The sequence below is a fragment of the Myodes glareolus genome, chromosome 2 (genome assembly GCF_982192425.1).
Source record: "Myodes glareolus chromosome 2, mMyoGla1.1, whole genome shotgun sequence".
Lineage (NCBI taxonomy): Eukaryota > Metazoa > Chordata > Mammalia > Rodentia > Cricetidae > Myodes > Myodes glareolus.
This window is the reverse complement of record NC_142027.1, coordinates 72756768-72777743: the sequence shown is the minus strand read 5'-3', so window position 1 is coordinate 72777743 and position 20976 is coordinate 72756768. Positions and strand designations below refer to the sequence as shown.

The window sequence follows — 20976 nt, the reverse complement described above, 5'->3', positions numbered from 1 at the left end:
AAGTGATGAAGCAACAGCGAACATTTAAAAATTTTAAGAATAAAATAACACATTCCAACAATGCATCATAGCACAAAAATTAGACATGAGAGGGTGGGGAGCTCGTCAATGGTTAGCAGAGCTTGCTGTTCTTCCAAAGGACCAGAGTTTAGTTCTCAGCACACATGCCTGGCAGCTCACAACTACCCATAACTCCAGATCTAGAGAATCCAACACCTATTTCTGGCCTCAGGGCACCCACACACATATGCCACACACTCCCGCAGACACAGACATGTACCCACAAATAAAAATAAGATTTCAAATGTTAAAAAACACCAGGCATTGAATTTTAATTTACATTGTTTTAATGATTAAAAGAACATAGGTAAATTTTAAGAAAAATCTAAAACTTAATTTGAACTGTTCTGATCGTACTGTATCACTGGGACAATAAAAATACAGTATCTGTATCTAATGGCCAGGACAAGCAGTTTCAAATGTCAGGCAGAAGATCCTCTGACCAAAGGCCTTTAAACTGCTAAACAACAACCATTGACCTCACTTCAGTGAATATTGGGAGGAACCACAGACACATAATTTAACATGGCAAATTATGGGAACTTCAGGCACACTAGCACTAGCACTGTGCAACACAAATTACCTTAGAGTGAACACTGAAAATCAATTCCAGATCTGGGATGCTACCTGTCCTACGCCACAGAAGGAAGAATCAAATGTAATAATGGAGATAAGCGTGCTTTGCTAACAGAAAAATTGAGAACAAAACCCTAGAATGTAAATTTCATTTTCTCTGCAGAAACACTATTTGCTTTTCCTAAAGTGAAGAATCATCTCTGCTCTGTCACAGGGGAACAAATGAATTTTAATTTTTCTTTCCTATTTTGAAAGAGGCTCTTACATGGCCCAAGATGGGTTTGAACTTACTAACTACATAGTTAAGGATGACTTTGATAACTTGTAACGATGTCCAGTTAGCAGAATCTTAGTCGTGAACCACCACACCCAGGTTATATACTGCTGGGGATCTAGCCTAGGGCTGTAAGCATGCCAGATAAACGCTTCAGTGACTGGAATACATCTGAAGTCCAACAACTCCATTTCCTGGTAAAATGTCATTTTAGTGCAAACTATAACCACGAATATATCACACAAATTTTAGAAATAATACACAGAGAGAAAAAGAATTGGGGAGCAGAATGAAGCAATGAAAACAGTCTGCTGGTGGACACAAAGAAGGTATCTGCTGTGATAGATACAGCAGGTGAACAGAAAGGAAAACACACCTTGTACCATTCTTACTTTAGGTTGTTGATGGTTCTCTCAACCAAGGGCTGTCAGGCCGCAAAGCTGCCCCCATCTATCTGAAAAAACACGGAAGCTAGAAACTGTCCAAGGGATGAATCTGTCACCAGTGTTAACTGGTCCTGGTGCAGGTGCTATGATGAAGAAATTCATAAACACCGGGAAATTGGGTGGGAATCTGAGCAAGAACCATCACAGGGTTTACTTCCAAGACGCTGACAGCTCAAATCTGGAGACAAAAGTACGAGCTGAACCTAAGATGACAAAGAGGGCTTTCGGGGTTTAGTTAGAATTGGGAATCCAAGGCAGATCTGATGGTAGAAATAAAAACGACAAAGGTGGAGTGTTAGAAGGGAAAACAGAGCAAACCACAGTAACAACAGAAACTGTGAGAGATGAAGGCTGAGGGTGTGAAAAGGTGAGGTGAGATTACGAAATGGAGCAAGAAAAGAAAGCTTGCCTGAAAGGGAGAGGAATCTGGAAATGAAGCCACGGAGGTCATTTAAGGTCAAAACTGTTCAAGCGTTTTTGAAGGTCAGCCCCAAAGAGGAGATTTGATAGTGTGCTCACAAGACAATGTTCAGCGAAGGTTTCCAGAGCAGTGAGTGAATGGCCTACCTGGCAGGGGATAAAATACAAAGTGGGATACAAGATCCCAGGTAATGAAGGAAGTGAAGAGGACGCTAGGTCAGAAGCAAAAGCGTAACTACAAACCCACACACATACACAAAGTAATTTTGAAATGCAAAGTATATGCAATGCATGAGATATCTTTGCCTTGCCAAGTATCTTGACAGATTTAGGAGGCAGGAAGAAAACCTACATTTACTGCATGTTTTTCGTGGATTTAAGTTTATTAGTTGTTATTTTATCATTCCAAATCTTTCTGACAAACCCTCCAAGTAAATACGACCACGGTCTCTTCTCCAGCAATCAAGCGCTAGGAGACAGCAGATAGTAAGTCACCCCATCCCAGTCAGCATCAGCAGTGAATCTAGAACTGACTGCTGCCTGCACTGCTGTCTCCCACAGCTGCCTACCTGAGCACAGCACAGCACAGCAGCCACACAACCTGGCAGACTCCAGCCCACGGCCCATGCAGGCCTCCATTACTCAAGCAGAGAGGCCTGGAGCTGAAGCCTCTCCAACTAAACTGTACAGAAAATCTTTGTAACTTCCCTGAAACTCTTTAGATCTCGGGAATGTTCAGAACACTCCTTCTCCTCCTCTGTGTTGTCTGAACCGAGCTTTAAGTAGATATGGAATATTCAAAGCAGCAACACTTCTGGGAATGTGCACCACCCAGCTATGCGACCTGCCAGTGGTAGGCATACTGAGGTTTAGGGCGAACAACTGTCATGTTGTCATTAGATTAAACACGGACTAAGTCGCCACACTTCACTAAAAGGCCGCCATTATGACCTGAGAATGTGCTTCTTACTTGCAAAAATGAAGATAAAGCCAATTATGATAACTTGGAGAAGACACATAATGGCTCTCCACTCTGTGTTACTATACATTGATAGAGATGATCTGAAGTGATTGGCACACTACGTAACCCCTAAAATAAACAAAGCAGATTGATCTTGACTTGTCTAACAGCAATATTCACACATGGGAAAGGTTTCTGTGTACTTGTTGAGTGTTGTCGTCTCCCTTACTATGAAAGTGTTTCTCATTTTACTTCTAACATCTAAGACGATGGTTCTCACCCTTCCTGATGCTGTGACCCTTTAATACAGTTGCTCATGTTGTTGGTGGCCCCCAACCATAACATTATTTTCATTGCTGCTATTTTGCTGCTGTTATGAATTGTAATGCAAATATCTGATATGCAGGATACCCAATATGCAAGTAGCCCCCAAAGGGGTCATGACCCACAGGTTGAGAATGCTAATCTAATGCACACACACTGCCAATTATAAACACAGAGATAGTAAATGACTGGACAAATAGAAGGATGAAAAGCGTCACTCTCTCTCTGAATATTCATTAGCAGGCATTGACCCCAGTCAAGGATACCTGCACAGACTTACTATGATAAGGTCTTTCAAACCCCGAAAAGGGTTGCAACCCACTGGTTGAGAATCACTGCACTAGAATGAAGCTAAATACGAATACACATTGTGCAGACACTTTATTAAGAAGCCCTAAGTTGGAATTTTAATTCATACACTATTATAAAATGTCTCATAACAAAATGTAAAATTAAGCTAAGGAGAGAAAGCAGAAACATATTTTTGATTTAAACTTACAGTTATTCATTTTGCTGTTGACTATGTACACTGTTTTAAAGCATAGACTAAAACCGTCCTTGAACACACTGGTGTTAGGGAACAGTAATCTCCTTATAGAACTCTGCCCTCAGTCTGTGTTTTGTGATCAAAATTATTAGAGTTCATGGTTGTAAAAACAAAACAACAACAACAACAAAAAAAAGCACAGCATCACCATGGCAACACGGACTCCACTGCTTCCACTCCTTTTCCCACATTTTGCTGTAACAAAAGATGCTAAACTTCGTCTCACTTCTCCAAAGTGATAAAATTCACATCTTTGCACTACCTGAAACAAGCAAAACATGCAACCCAACTGGGATGCATTGACTACATTAAGAAAAATGTTGAGTTTACCCTTAAATTGCTATTAAATCATGATTTAATTGACATTTTAAATAAAACTGGCTTTTAGGTCACTACCTTATTGATTTTTAATTCACATAATCTATAGTTTAACCACTCAAAATATACAACCTAGTGGTTTTTAGTGTAAGCCCAGAATTGTAAACAGTCGGATCAGTTTTAGACTTGTCTTGAGCCCAGGAAGCGAGCTCACCCCCTTCAGCAGCATGCTCCTCTCCTCCCTCATACGTGCATTCTGGCATTCCGTACTACGTGACCAAGGATGATCGATCTGTTTTCATATGATGGAGTAGCCTACTCTGGGCACTTCCTATAAGCAAAATACCTTTGCCTTTTATTTTATTCTAAAAATTTCTTTTATTTTTGCTTTTTAAAAATACCAGTTTCATATACCATGATTTCACAGTTCATCTGTTTTGCAGTGTCGGTGACTTTCAATAGATACACACATACATTCTACTATGTGGATATATGAAACTTCATCCAACTATGAGTTGAATATTTGAGTTGTTTTGGCTTTGGGACTATAGTTAATTATACTGCCGTGGCTACTCAGAGTTTTGTGTAAAAATGCATTCATTTCTTTGCAGTAAATATTTGGTAGGGTAACTACTGGTCGTGTAAAAACTACATCTAACTTTAGAACAAAGCGTCAGAATGTTTTCCAAATTGTGTAGAACACTTTACATCCCCAACAGCAATGTAAGAATAACTCAGTTTCTCACTTCCAGGTATTAATTTCTAACCTTTAAATAGGACCTTTGTCCATATGAGGCAGTATCTCTGTGGGATTTTACTTTACATCTTCTTGCTGGTTGACAGTGTTGAGCATCTCTTCTGCTAGCTATTGGCTGGGTTTTGTGTGTTTGTTCCTCATGTTTACTACTTAGGTTCTTTTCACCCGTTTTGCTTCAGTCCTGGGGGTGGTCCAGGACAGGCTCCATCACTATATTTTGCTCAGACCTTTGCACACTTTAACCACGCCATCTTACTACTGAGTTGTGGCAGTACTTTATATATTCCAGATATGAGTTCCTGATTGGAAAGGCGACTTTCAAAGTTTTCTTTCTTTGTATGAGTTGAGCTTTCACCTGATCACATCTTTTGAAGCACAAATGATTTTAATTATGATAAAATCCAGTTTATTTTTCTTTTATTGATTGTACCTCGGAGTCATTTCTACGAAACCATTCCTTAATTCAAGGTAATGAAGACCTACTTTTCTTCAGTGTTTTATCCCTTACTCTTATCGAGGTCTAAGCTTCAATGTGTAATACTTTTTTCATATACGCTATTAAAATTGTCTTAAAAATAGTAATTGGGGTTGGAAGATATGCACTGCCGATCAGAACTCTTAAGGAGTTGAAATAATGCCAGCATGCCAATAAGTATCTTTTTGTTGAAATAACCAGAAATGCTCCTGCAAATCCCAAGAGCATACTAGCAGCTTTAGAAAACCTTTAAGTATGTGATTAACAAAAGTTTTGAAACTATACATCTTGTTAGACATTCTACAGACTGTATATGGCAAGCCAAAATGCACAGATAGGTGGTACAAAGGACAGAAACACCCTCAGGATAAACTAGTGAAAGTTTGAAGCTTCATGCTGAGAGCCCTGCAAAGCAGACAGATGCGTGATCTCCCTGACAGCACTAATCACTTATGGAAAGGCTCCTCTTTGCTTGTTGACTGTTGTCGTCTCCCACTACAGTAAAAGGGTTTCTCATATTACTTCTAGGACAGAGGTTCTCAAACTTCCTGATGCTGCAACCCTTTAATATATCTCCTTATGCTGTGGTGGCCCTCAATCACAAAATTAATTCATTGCTACTTCATAATTTTGCTACTGTTATGAATTGCAATGTAAATATCTGATATGCAGGATACCCAATATGCGTGTCAGCCCCAAAGGGGTCGTGATCCACAGGTAAAGAACTGCTGATCTCAGATAATGTGTGCCCCCGACCAGTTATAAACACACAGGTAGCAAATGACTGGATGGAAGGGAGGATGGAAAGCTTCAGGACCTCTGAATAACCAGGAGCAGAGTGCTGACACCAGTCACGGATGCCTGCACCGGGACACTGCTAGGCGCTGCTCCATGATACCTTTGGTTTCCTCATGACCTGGTGAGTGACTAAGAGTTATCTGTCACAGTTCCAGAGAGCCTGTTCCGTCTAGTGAAGAACTGCTGTTGAGTAGCAATGCTTATTCATTCTTGCCCTACCCATAGTGGGACATTTCAAAGAAAATCCCCAGCAACCTGATATGAACATTCAATAAACAAAAATCCTCTGTCCAAATTCCAAGGAAAATCTAATCTGTTTGCTTATGAAAAAATTTGAGGTAATCTTTCGTCCCTATAGTCCCTAAAGTTCTGTATTCACTTCCTAGTAGAAGTTCACAAGCTTGTTGACTATTATTACTTAAGTATTATTATTTATTGCATAGATATTAGGCAACTTAATGAAAAGACCACATCTATGATCTATGTTTCAATCTGTTTGTGTATTTGTTTCTTTCATAATCTGAAATATTATATTGTATACAGATTTTTGGTCTGAAAAGTTATTATAGCTGCCAGGTATGCACCTGATATCTAGGGCTTTTTTCTTTGTGTGTGTGGGAGGGGCACGTATTCACGTAGGTGTATGAATGCATGCATGCATACATGTGGAAGTCAGAAGACAACATTGTCATTCCTGTCACCATTCACCTTGTTTTTTGAAGCAGGGTCTCTTAATGGTCTTGAGCAACATTTTCAACCTTCCTAATGCTTTGACCCTTTATTATGGTTCCTCATGTTGTGGTGACCACTACCATAAATTTACTTTAGTTGCTATTTTGTAACTGTATTTTTGCTATTTTGTAACTGTATTTTTGCTACTGGTATGAATCATAATGTAAAAAATCTGATATGCAGAATATTTGACTCATGACCTCAAAGGAGACACAACCCACGGCTTGAGAACCACCGATCTAGAACGTTTTAAGTTGACTAGATGACTGTCCAGCAAGTCTCAGGGATTTGCCTGTCTCTATGACTCAAATACTCAGGTGCAGAAACAACCATCCTTGGATTTTAAAATATGGGTTCTGAGGGTCAAATTCAGGCCATTGCACTTATGTAATAAACAGTATAAACCACTGAATTATCTCCCCACCATCAATTCTCTTCTTGAGTCCTTTGCTAAGGACTAATATTTCTATTTCTCTCAAACTCAAGGTGAGTCCTGCCCTCCAGTGTGGTGGCATTTGAAAGAATCCTTTGAAAAGGAGTTAGGTCACAGGAATGGAGCCATTATCATGGAATTAGTGCCTTTGTAAGAACAAATTGAGAGAGCCTACTTCCTCTCTTTCTAACCTTCAGCTCCATAACTGTGACAAATAATCCCATTATTTAAATTACCCAGTTGCAGAAATTTGTTGTAGATACTCATATTCACTAAAAAACCTATGATTTTGATGAAAATGGCACGCTAGTTTTCTTAAAATTAAAAACAAACCAGACGCATTAAAACAAGCATTACTCTGGACTTGTTCCACCAAGAGGTGACCACATGACACCTTTGTAATGACTGAACTGTAAGTAGAGATTAGCTCGACTCCTGAGTGGGACTCAGGTTTCCTGACCACAGTCATTTCTCCTTTTACAATCCTTCCACTGCCTAGAATGCATAATAGAGCTGGAGATATCAGAGCCATCTTGTACCGTGAGGAGAAAGCAGGATGAACCAACCAGTGACCCAACATCAATAACTGTTTAGTTCAAGAATTCTGCTTACATCAGAACACTCAGGTCTGGGATCTGTTACAGTCCCTTTGTGACTCATAGCCAAACCCACTTCAGTATTGATACAGAAAAGTGAATTTATGAAAAATAAACACAGTCACCTGTGATCTCCTCACTCAGAGCTGAGACAAGAAAGATTGTGAGTTGGGAGATCAGTTCGAGCTGTGTAATGAAACCATGCCTTAAAAATCAAACTCAAACCTTGGGCCTGGAAACAAAAAAACTAGAAAAATTACAAATTGGGCCACGAGGCTCTGTGTTTGTACCGATGCCTCAATCTATCCACTGACTCACATATAGGATCAAGTTCTGGACGTGTGAGAGGCAGTTACATACTTATTTCCCAAATTCTAATCCAGGACACCTCTGAGAGCTAATTCAGTGCTGTCAATAATTACACTAAGAAATCAGCCCAAACTAGAACAGCTTGGAATGAACCAGGGCACATACTCTCCCCACGGGAGGCTGATGTTCTCTGCGGCCTCAAAATAATAAAGTCCTTTGCAGTTCATCTGACTGAAAGATACACAGCTTGTATTTTAATATGTGTAATTAAGATCCCCATTGCAATGGTTAGATTTTAATTTGAAGGAAGCAGAGAAATAATATTTAGGTGCTAGCATATGGTGAATGAAAAGAACATCCTATTTGTGGCCTCCTTCTGCCTACTACGGCTAATTAACCACCTATCACATCTTTTTGTGCTTGCTTCATTCACATTATTTTGCTCAGTGTTGTTTGCTTAAACAGCTAACTTCTCTACAGATGTGGCTATGGTGCCCTGCCTCTTGTTTCTCTGTCTTGCCACATCTTTTCCATTCATATCTCAATTAAAAAGAACACTAAAAAGAATCTCAGTTGGAAACAGGCTGGGTTTGTTTCCTTTCGCATAATTCTGCTGCCATCTTCCCTCTTTTTCTCTGATGGTTCTGAAAGCCACGGGTGGTGGGTCTATTTCATATAGTATGTTTCCTTTCAAGTGACATGTGTAGAGACATTTCCAAAAGGGAAGTCCCCAATGTTGGATGATGCTAGAGGATGAAAAAGGGAAAATGATTAATCTTTGTGCTTCCTTGTAAAACTAAAGATACATTTGGAGATCAAAACTATTCATTTTTTCAGATGGTATGAGAGGAAACCAGATACAACTGAGTTTTGTTTGTCTGTTTATGTTGTCATTGTTGGTTTTTTTCCTATTTTTTTTTTCCAGAATGTAATACATTAGTACTGTATTTACAACATTTCAACCCCCTTTGTCTTAAATTTTTTCCATCTTCATGCACCTCCCCCCCAACTTCCTCTCACATTCATGGCCTCCAATCTTTACTACTGTTATACAAATGCAAACATACATAGAAACACATATACACATATACGTACATATAAATACAGCCTGTTGAATCCATTTACTGTTGCTTGTATGTATATGCATTTAACACTTAACATTTGAGATTATGAAATCAATCGGGGAACTTGTCCCTACTTGTTTTTGTCTTTTGTTTGTGTTCTGTTTTTTTTGTTATTCAAGACAGGGTTTCTCTGTAGCTTTGGTGCCTGTCTTGGAACTAGCTTTTGTAGACCAGTCTGGCCTCGAACTCACAGAGATCTGCCTGCCTCTGCCTTCCGAGTGCTGGGATTAAAGCCGTGCGCCACAGACCAGCTCCTGTTTTGTCTTTAAAGTCAACTCTTGAGACTTAAGTTAATTGCCCATGATTAGATGAGACATATTTTTCAAGTGATCACCCAGTAGCCCAGGTAGCAAAAGATATTGGGTTTGGTGCCCCAGGAAGCAGCACTATAACTAAGAATGTGGGATGGACCCCACATAAGTCTAATGCACTGATGCCCAGGAACTGACTATTCCGTAAGCCTTCTTTGTTGTGGCTGTTGCTGACATGCATGGTAGCTCATATCTGTAATCCCAACTTCCTGGAAGCTGAAGCAGGAGTACTGTGGTCCCTGGAAAACATGGGTCACAGTAAATTCTAGGCCATGTTGAACTAGAAACGAGGCCTTGCCTTAAAAAAACAGAATAAAACATAAGCAATACGCATTTATGTACATACATATATATATTTGTATACATACACATTCTGCTACTATCATTCCTATGGATAATATTAAATAACTATACTACACACTGTCCCTAAGTCAGAAAGGAAAAATTAGAAATTCGGTATGATTTCCAAACTAAGTCCAGGTTCTCATTCACGCTGCTCTGAGAAGCTGTCTCGCTTTTGTTCTTCAATGAAAAACATCAGTAGAACCACATGTTAATTTTCACAGTGTAGGTCAGCTTTATGGTAAAGTAAGAATGTTACAACCTGTAGGAGCAAGACCGACATAATTCACTACTGGACAGCAAAGCAGTCAAAATCTACTCAAGTGTAACAGTAATTGCCCTGGGAAACACACAGGGTCACAGTCAGGAAATCCTTGGGACCGAAGAGACCTGAGTTATTGTAAGAACTACACTCGCTACACTCAGCGATCCTCCATCAACTTATTCAACAAGATTTAAGCCTTTGCGTAGGAACTGCAGTTTGCAGTGTGAAATATTAACTTATAGTATATATAATCTCTAACTTTGGAGAGATGTAGTGTGGAATGATAGGAGGGTATTCAAAATGTCCTATGTGGTGAGCGGTGCTTACAATTACTTAACCAAGTTAAAGCAAAACTGTGACATTAATTCTTTCTCATGAAAGGCAGAATAACCCAATGAGAATTCATATCTCCTGTTGGTAAGTAGCTAACTGGCAGGTTCCTGAGCTGTCTAGGTTCTGTTCTTTCTATTAGATAAGCATCCCAGTTCAATTAACTAATTTATAGATAGTAAAATTGAAATAGACAAAAGAAGTTTTTGTTTTGTCTGTTTGATTGTTTGTTTGCGACAGGGTTTCTCTGTGTAACAGCTCTAAATGTCTTGGAACTAGCTCTTGTAGACCAGGTTGGCCTCGAACTCACAGGAGATCCACCTGCCTCTGCACCCTGAGTGCTGGGATGAAAGGTGTGCACCTTGGCCAGATGATGTGGCTGAAAACTACTCTAAGATGAAAAAAAATATTCAAATTTCAAGGAAACCATGGTTAATAAGATAAAAATCTATATCAGTGACCTAGATTACATTTTTGTTTGTTTGTTTGAGACAAGTTTTCTCTGTGTAACAGTCCTTGCTGTCCTGGAACTAGTCAACGAGAGCTAGATTACATTCTTAACAATGAAATCATTTAGCAAGCTTCTGTGGTTTGACCTTTAACTTTCTTTATTCAGGCATCATTGACTTCAAAACTCCCGGATGCATTTGATATTCATGGCGAAGACCTACCTCTTTCTCTCCTTCAGGCCTTCCCTCTTTCCTGCCATCTCTTTTTCTCTCTCCACTGCCCTAAGAGACCACTCTGAATACACCTCGGATTTTAGATGTTTCCATGTAGAAGGAAGCTGATAAGGGGATTTAAAGTGAAATGGGAGGGTTGGGGAGCTGATTAAAAGGACAAAGTGCCTTGAATGCAGCCACGAGGACCAGAGATCTGATCCCTAGCACAGGGGTGCATGTCTGTAATCCCAGTAAAATGCAGGTGGAGACAGAAGGATCCTTGGGGCTCGCTCACTGGATAGCAAGTCTTGCCAACCAGTGATTTTAGGTGAGTAAGGGACCTTATCTCAAAATAAGGGAGAGAAAGACCAAGGAAGACATCTGCAGTTAACCTTTGACCTCCATACGTGCACACATATATAGTCACACATGAGAACATGAACACATATGTCTGCTCACATATCACACACACACACACACACATGCATTAATAAATGAAGGGATGTTTGTTGGTATGTATGTATGTATAGATGGATGGATGGATGGATGGATGGATGGATGGATGGATGGATGGATGGATGGTTGAATATTCTGAAAGGAATCGTTTCGTTTCTCTGTTCTAAATACATTATGTTTTTAAGTATACTACTTTACAGGCTAAGGCAGAGATTTTTCACTGAGATGAAAGGAAGCAGATGGCCTTCATGAAAAATGCCGTAAGTCTTTACCATCTACTCCTTGGATAAACAGTGTTTCCTTACTACAGAAAGAAAAGCATGGTGATAAAAAATTTTAAAGCTATAACCTTGATCAACTTCAACACAAGAGGCTCGTGATTGGCAATTTTACGGACCCTTACACACGAGCCAGAAATTATGCAAAGCTGAATTGGGGAGCATAAATCGTCAGAATCAAAAACATGATTACAAAGATAACTGCCAGACAGCCAATTAATTATTGCCAGAAATAGGTTCAGGACGTTGCCACCAACTAGCTCAAAAAGGTCTTGGCGATGTCTTCATCTGGGGACTGCAGATTTCAACCATGTGAGATACATCCTTATCACATTGGATCTCTCCCTTGAGCCTGAGTCAGGATTGACAAGGCATGAAAACAATTAATTCTAACAAAAGGAGAAGCACAGACAAATGTCTTCTCAAAGCCCCAAATGAGGAAACTATTTTGGCTGCAGTTCCTGTGAAATGTTTATTGTGTATCTATTGACAGGAAAGCTTGGGCATCTATAACAAAGGAAAAGGACAAGTAATTAGAAGGAAGGGAAGAGCAGGTTTCTCTCTCCTCCAACCTGTGAGCTTGAAATGGTCTCTGGCAGTTCTCACTGGGGTTTCTTTTGTCTCCTCCCTCAGAGCCCCCATTCTCTGTGCTCCCAAGAACTGTTAACTCTTTTTCAAAATCCCAGCGTAGTCTCCAGTTTCCAGGATGTCTGCTCTCACAGACCTAGGTGTGAAAGTCTAAATGTTGTTAAAGCTTGTGCCTTAATCAAGTCGTTCTCTTTTGTTTCCCTAATCATTATTCTTAGTGTCTTTACAGAAAGCTTCTCAAAGAATTCTCGTTTTGAGAGGAATTGTAAAACTATGGGGCAATAGATAGTTCATTGTAGGAGGAAACAAGAGCGGTGTTGATTACAAATATGAGCACTGAGCTAAAGTTCCTTCCTTTTGACTTTCTTTGACTCTGCTAAGGGACATCACTTTCTTCACTTAAACTTTCTGTTTCCCAGAGAGACCATCTGTCACTCAGTAATAGTAATGGTCCGAGTTATTACAAAGCACTAATGAGATACTTTATATTAAATGGTGAGGGAGATATGGAACAGTCCACAAGGGAAAGGTATCATTACATATAAAGCCAACGACATAGACGCGTCATGAAAATCCTATGGGTTTTCAGTTCAGGCCTAGATCTAGGTCTGGGCCCTCTTGCTAGGATCTGCCTATTTAGTCAACTACCTATCTACGTCTCAATCCTTCATCAACGGCTAATACTTAATTTTTTCCCCTTTTTCCCAACATTGCTGTGGAACCGAGACATAAATCTGAAAGCACTTTCAAGGTAACAACCAAACAAAATGTATTATTTCTACAAACACAATCGTTAATCCTGTTGCTATGGCGGCTCCTACAGCTACTGTCATAATAACTTACTGCTCACCAGAACACAGACAGGCTTAAAGAGGTGAATTTATCCCTGCCGTGGATTCATACACAATCGCTACAGGTTAAGGCGGCATTGAACAAGAAATTGTGTTCACGTCATGTTAACTGATCTCGCAGTTAAAGGAAACTATTGTCAGTTTATAAACTAGCTAATCCATATTTGAGAGATAACTATTTAAAGTTTATAAAATAAACAATTATTACAATAAAAAGTAGAGCTTTCCCAAACATATTAATCACTATTAATCAGTGAAATGTCAGTGACATGTGTGCTAAGTACATCAAACTGCTCATTCAAATGCAAATTACCCAAATTACATTTTAAGTATAATTTTTCCAGATGCAAATGTCAAGGCTCTCAAGATGTCCAAAACATTCACTCACATTCTTATTTCCCAACTGCTGAAATACCACAGGCTCAGCTCCAAACTTTCTCTTTTCACTGTTTCCTTCTAGGATAAGGCAAAAAATAAAGATGGTAGGAAAAGACGGTAGGAAGAAGGGACATAATCAGCTGACACTGGAGCTGGGCTCCGAGAAGGACGGTGACTATCAGATTCAGAATAGAGAAAGGAAAACATGTATATAACAGCAATGGAACTGTAGTGCCATCCTTGAATAGTTACTAAAAATGCCACTCTATACAGGAATTACCGAAAGCACTGTACCAGCAATGGCCTAGCCACAATATGAAAATGATGGAGATTTGCAAAATATACTCAGTGATATTTCTCTGCAGTTCAGTCATTTATATAAGCTTCACTTCAAATTATTTAAGTATAAAAAACGTTGATGAAAATAAATTTATAGGGAAGGTAGACTTCCCTCTGTGTGTGATGAAATTATTCCCTCTTCATGTGACTCACACCTAAATACAACAATTTAAAGAAGTTTAGATGTCTTATAGGCATTTTCAAAATTTATAAAACTCAAAGGGAATAAAATCTAAAAAGAAAACAGATCAAGCTTCAAGGCAGAACAGGTTAAATCACAAAAAAAAGACATAAATTACAGAAACTTAATGTGTATGTATGTAATGCTATTTATACTTATAATGAAATTTTCCATGAAATGTCTGTTTCAGTTGGTTCTTTCACAGGATATGGAACAGGCTTCATTTTTCTCTACTTAAAAACAAAGTGTTATTTAATTTCATTAAAACTATTTTCTACTCCCTTTTGAAAGGCACAGTGAGTTTAAATTTAATCAAAGAAGTGAAAAGCTCAGACACTTCAAAATTTCTTGTTATAAAAGAGTCAGAAGATAAAAATGAATAAAAAGACATTCTAAATTCATAGATCAGACTATTTAATATTATTTAAATGTCCAAATTTACCTTAAATAATCTATATGTCCAATATCATTTCTATTAAATTTTGATGCTATTTTTGTAAAATAAAATAACCATATTAAAGTAAAAATAACCCCCTAAAAAAGTGGAAAATTCCGTAAAGCAATTACCCTTAGAATATATAGAGAATAGATAGATAGATAGATAGATAGATAGATAGATAGATAGATTCAGTACTCCAGTGGAATAATCCTGGCACAAACATAGATACATTTTTCAATTCATGATACTAGGAAATCTTTATAGCTACATGCAAAGAAATGTAAAAGTCCCTTTAAAACATTTTTTAAAAAGTCGCTCACAATAGGCTAAACCCTTAAATGTGAGTGTTGACATTAAAGCTTCTTGAAGAAAACTGGAAGAAAAGCTCCATGACATCAAATTCGGCAGTGACTTCTTCAATATGACACCAAGAAGACAGGGAACAACAGGGTTGAACTTCACCAATGAAAAATTCTGCACAACAAACAACCAGGAAAGCAGTGGGCCACCTGTAAAGTGAAGGAACACATTTGCAAGTAGTAGCTGATAAAGAGCAAACATAAGCAAGCGCTAGCTCAGAGCCTCAAACACTGAAGCAAGCAAGCAAACAAATGAAAGACTTGTCAGAGGAATTAAATACACTAGTATCCCAGAAGGCTACGCAGAGAACATCATAATAGACACATGAAATGTCAATCAGCTTCAGGATGTTGAAAACCAAACCTTAACTCAGGCTATACTTGTGTATATCCTAAGTGGTGGGATGACCAATATTAAAAGAATTTCCTTTTAACTCAGAAAATGTCAAGTATTAACTGGGAATATGCATTTGAACCCTTGTGTATTGTTGGTAGCAATACCAAAGACTGCCGACACAAGGAAGACAGTATGGGGTTCCGCAAAGGAATTAAAATAGAGTTATGTGGTCTAGTAACTTTGTCTCTGTGTATATCCAGAGAAATGAAAAGATTTCTGAAGATCTACGTGTAACTTTGTGTTCACTGCAGCATTAATCCGGAACTTAAATGCTTTTCAATAGAATGAGCAAACAGATACACAAAATGGAATTTTATTAATTGTTTAAGACAAATATTGCATGCTATCACATGGATGGGATAAAAACATTTTGCTAAGTAAAATATGCCATGGGGAGGAGAAAAGGGAAATGATTTTAATGGGTGTGCAACTTTAGTGCTTTCAAGAGGAAAAAGGTATGGAGATCTGTTGACCAAAGTGTAGATATGATTAACAGTAAGGTACATGCAAAACTATTAAGATGGAAACTTTACTTTATGTACTTTTAACTAAAAAGGGAGAAGAGAAGAGAGAGAAAGAGAGATTCGTTGTTTGCTCACAGTAAGGGCAAGAACAGTAGGATACAAAACTCAAGGCCTATCCACCACTTCAAGGACAGTACTGTCAAAACAAACACAACATTCCCATGGAATAGAAATGACATCGCAACCAGCTACATCTTCAGGCAGGCCTGGCTTTAGGTTCTGAAGACTGCCAGTTGGCCTTGAATTCTCTCAAGTTAGTTCAGTTCATTAAAATCCTTCTGTGCAAAGTGAGAACCAGAATCTGGTTAGCTAATAATACAATGAGCTGCACTGGAGTATCTTGCAGTGACCAAAAATAAATAAATAAATAAATAAATAAAAAATAAGAAAAAAATGATGCTCTCTCCTGAAACATAGAACAGTCCATTCCAAGACCAGCTAGACCAAACCACATCTTAGCCCAGGCTCCTGCATTCACCCCACTGTTACTCTCATCTAGGGAATGCCTTAAAACTACTCTAGACTTGAGGTATTGACAATTGGTGAGAAGCCACCCCAAAAGTTGCTAGAACAAAGTGACAGACATCACAGGAAGAACTATCAAAGAGAAAAGGAAAGGAACATGCCCCAAACCAAAGTGCCTCAGTGCACTTAAAGAATTAATTCTAATGTGTAGCCTGAATGTGACACTCAAGAAAATTAATGCTTAAAATGTGAGTTCATAACTATGGAAAACACTGACCAATTATGTTAGAAACGCTTGGCGAGATAAGCTAATAACTTTCTGTAAGAAGTGAAAAAAGTCATACACTAAAAACAGGCAGAAATAAATCAAGGATGGGAGGATATTAATAGAAGTCACTCAGCATCAGAAACGAAAGACACCATGATGAAATCACAAAACAGCTTAAAATTTGGACACACTGAGTTTGAATGTTTTTAATTTACAACATAGAAATGGTGTGAAAGACTGGAAAGCATGGTTGGGAGGTAAAATGGATATGACATACAAGTTAAACTTTTTAGAATTGAAGAACTGTAACTCTTTGGATTATAAATTCATTACAAATTTCTAACTGGTAAAGACAGTTTAAGAACAGGAAATATAAAGTGAAAATATTTCTATGTTTCCATAGAGATTACCTCAAAGGAAATATTAAATTGACAACAAATTCCTACATTCAACAACAGATGCCAAAAACCAATGGAATATCATTTCATGGATGTTATGGGAAATGCCAGTCCAGTGAGATGTTTACAAGTAAATGAACTACAGTCAAAGGGAGGAATGGAAGAAAGAGTGTGCATGCTTTTATGAGGCAGGAAATTATCTGTTACACAGAGATCTTTATACAAAACCCAAGCAGTTACTTTATACGGACTCTCACAAAAAGAACAATGAAATACGTAGTTTGAAGAAAGAGGAAACACAACAAGAGTAAATCTGACACACAGAGAAACTGTTCGTAGAAATTATTTTCTAAATATGATAAAATGCAATCACTATCCACAAATAATTTATTCAAAAATACATTCATTCAGATTGGTGAGATGTGTTTTAAGAGCCAAGAAAATATTCTATAGCTCATGAACTGTTTAGAAAATAGAAACACAACAATATTTATCAATGAATGTAATCATGGCTATATGCAAACTGAAAACTAGAAGCAAACACTAAAGGAAAAGAAATGTACCCTAAGTTTAGAAGAGTAAAAGAAAAATGGAAAATTTTCAGTAATGCATGAGAGTTTTAAAAGATAAAAACCAATGTAGTTTTAAACAGGCAAAATGCAATGATTAAAAAAACAAATACAGATACATAAAAAACCTCTTCTGATATATCTACATTTTTATTTATATATCTATGTAGATATACAAATCTATATGGATATAGATACAGATGATATATATATAGACAATATAGATAAAAATATAGATGTAAATAGATATAGATAAATATGAATATGAATACAGATGCTACAAATGGATATAGATCTAGATACAGTTATAGATAGAGATATGCATTAGTTTGCCTGGATTTTGAGAACAGACCTTAACCCTTTAGCTCTCTCCACGCTACCCAGCAATCAGCCCACCTCCACTACCCTTCTCTGCTCCTGCTTCTTAGTGAATGAAGAGAACTCAAAGGTAACAAGGGAACGCACCTCCAGCTTAAATTTAAACAGAGGCCAGAAAATGGCAGTATGGACAGGATCGCACTTGGCCTCAGCTTCTCTAGGACTTCTCCAGTTTGGACACCACCCACCATCCCTGCACATGTTCCTTGATGGTCCTCACTGATGTGCCCCACTGCACTGGTCACAGGAAACAGGAAGCTGCTTTTCAAATAACTTCAAGTCTTCATATGTGGCGAACACACACCAGGAAACTGGGGTTACCACTTGCCTCTGTAACTGCCACAAGGCCTCTGCGTCAGTCTGGCACTGCAGCACACCGGACAAGAAAAGCTGGAAGACAGAGTGTATTATGGCCCGTACACTCTGATCCTGGTCCCTAGAGTCCTATTAGAGACAGTTAAAAACCAGGATGCACCCTACCAGTCTGGGACAGAGATAGGACCTTTAGAGAGAATAGAGCCAGTTCACCTATGCCAGGGAGGATCTGCTTAGAATTATTGGATACTTGTCCCTGGTGCCCTAGCAAAGAAAGCACCATGACTCTATAGGTGACAAAAGCAATCTTTTGTAGCAAGGCATGCAGGGAATGAGTACTGGTTTTACAAAGGTGTTGGCTCTATTTTTAAGTCAGGACTGCAATCAAAACTGCAAGTTTCTTTAAAACCTCTCCATCCTGCAGACCCCAATCCTCGCATTTAGCTTCACTTCTAAATAAAAAGTATAGAAAGAATACAATTCTGCAAATTGAATGAACCCCCTTTGCCCATCCATTCTATACACAAAACACTGGCCAATGAAAATCAATGGCCCAAGTCCTACAGTGACATTGCACACTCTGCCATTGTACCCTGAACCTTTACATGCTTATGTGATGCATTCATTTTTAATACCATCCTTGGGTCATCTCCACATTTTTGTTTTAATCCCAGTCAACATCTGTGTTGCAGCAGCAGTTTAGCTAACTAGAATTATTCAACATAGGGCCCTTCTTTATTCTTGTTTTTTTTTTTTTTCTATTTTGAATGAATTTGTAAGGGCTTGGGGCGATAGCTTAGGGGTAGAGCACTTGCCTATCATATGCAAGTCCCAAGGTTCAATCTCTGATGCTGAAAAACTAAGAAAAAATTTAAAGGGGTTTAAATGACTGATGACTTCACATGCAGAGTTGTTAGTGTACCTAACATGATGCATGAAAAGCAAATGCTTGTCACTTAGGCTGAAAATGTTTCATCATTAAATGTTATTTTGATCATCAACTTGAAAATGTGTGTCCGTGTATGCCGTCTATAAATGGATATCCAGATCTGACTATGCTCAGAAGTAGAGCGTCACCTTTGATCTTTTTCAGTTATGTTGTGTTTTAACTGGCACAATAATTACAGATATATTTGTGAGGGACTTTGTGACACAGCAATAAAGGAAAACAACATGCAGTGATTCCATCAGACTAATTGGACTATCTGTAACCATGATATTTATCATAGGTTGTTGGGAACATTTATATCATTGCAGCTGTAATATAGCACGGTAACAGATGTATTACTAATAAACAAGTATAATATATGAGATACTCATTTAGTAGTTATTTGATGTCTACTACAACTATTCAGTGTTGAACCCGCAGCTGAGAAACACAGGTGAACTTCTTAGATAGTCTGTACGATGTCCAAGATTACAGACTGGGTAGAACTCGTTAGCTGTGATTTTCAAAAGGACATTTTTTTAAATGAAACACAAATAGGACATTCCCATCTTCTGAATAGCTACATTTTCAGTGCATGAATTAAAAAACAATCAGGATAGTCTTAACTTAAAAATATGTCAGTGCTCAAACTGAAACCACTGGTAATACACAATTGTCACTTATAGATTTGAGGAGATAGTACACAAGGGAGGAAGCCACACCAACCCTTTAAAGATCCAGAAATTAAGATAAGGTGGAAAAGTTATTTGTACACACATATACAGGCACACATACACGCGCATGTACACACTATACTGACATGTGCAAACCATACTGATATCATTGCTCGTAATCCAGAGCTCACTCTGCAAATCCATTGTCTTTAAATTAGATAATCTCTAAATTATTCATAAACTAAAGCATATGACATATTGGGCACACAGGACTGATTAAGCACAAACAAAAGCAGAGTCGATGAAAATTCTTTCTCTGCAATAAGATAAAGAAGACCCTCTATAACCATCTTCTGTCCCTGATGGAGCATTAACATGGGAAAGAAAAAGTGTCTTACTCTTTGAACTGCACAGAAAGGAAATTCCAAACTGCACTCTCTGGAAGTGTAAATGAGATGTAAGAATATATAACACAACAAGTAACTGGTTTATTTTCATTGCTGGGGCATGGTGTAATAGTACTGAAAATCAATTTGAAAATATAAAGTGACATCAGTTCCTTGTTTGGACCACTTCATTAACACACACACACACACACACACACACACACACACACACACACACACACGTGAGCTACTTACTGAGCTGTAGAGATAGCCTTCCCCATTCATGGCCACATAGAGACTGGCCTTCACACCTTGGATGGCCACCACCCGCAGTCCCACAGGAATTAGATTGAAGAGGGCTAGAAGAAGAAAAAAAATAAAAGACAGAAAAAGATTAATGACCTACTGAATAAATCATCTTGATCTTTATAATATTCTTGCAATTTTCAGCGTCAAAATCCATTTACTGGAAACAGCATGGACAGAGTGATGGAAAGGGGGAGGGAGTGGAAGGGAGAGAGGAGACAGAGCGGGGGTGGGGAGAAGGAAGGAGAATTAAAACAAGTTGGGGACTACACTGCCATGGCTTGCCTCTCCAACACCATTAATTACTCATTCACAGACGCTCCAGTGAGGTGTGTGATTCAACTAAAACAGAAATGCTAGGTTGGAAGGACTGCGAGAGTCTACATGGACTGGAATATCTGGAATCCCTGCTCCCCAAAATGAGCACACGAAGTAGTAC

General features: G+C 38.4%; 1 protein-coding gene across 3 annotated transcripts in view; it reads right to left on the bottom strand.

The window, feature by feature from the left end:
- Fgf12 (fibroblast growth factor 12) overlaps positions 1-20976 on the bottom strand; it is a 532634-nt gene that overhangs the window by 166418 nt on the left and 345240 nt on the right. For all 3 annotated transcript variants that reach the window (XM_048453929.3, XM_048453928.3, XM_048453927.3), the window contains one exon: positions 20487-20590. In XM_048453929.3, coding sequence (XP_048309886.1) covers positions 20487-20590 — 104 coding nt within the window. The remainder of the gene's footprint in view (positions 1-20486; positions 20591-20976) is intronic.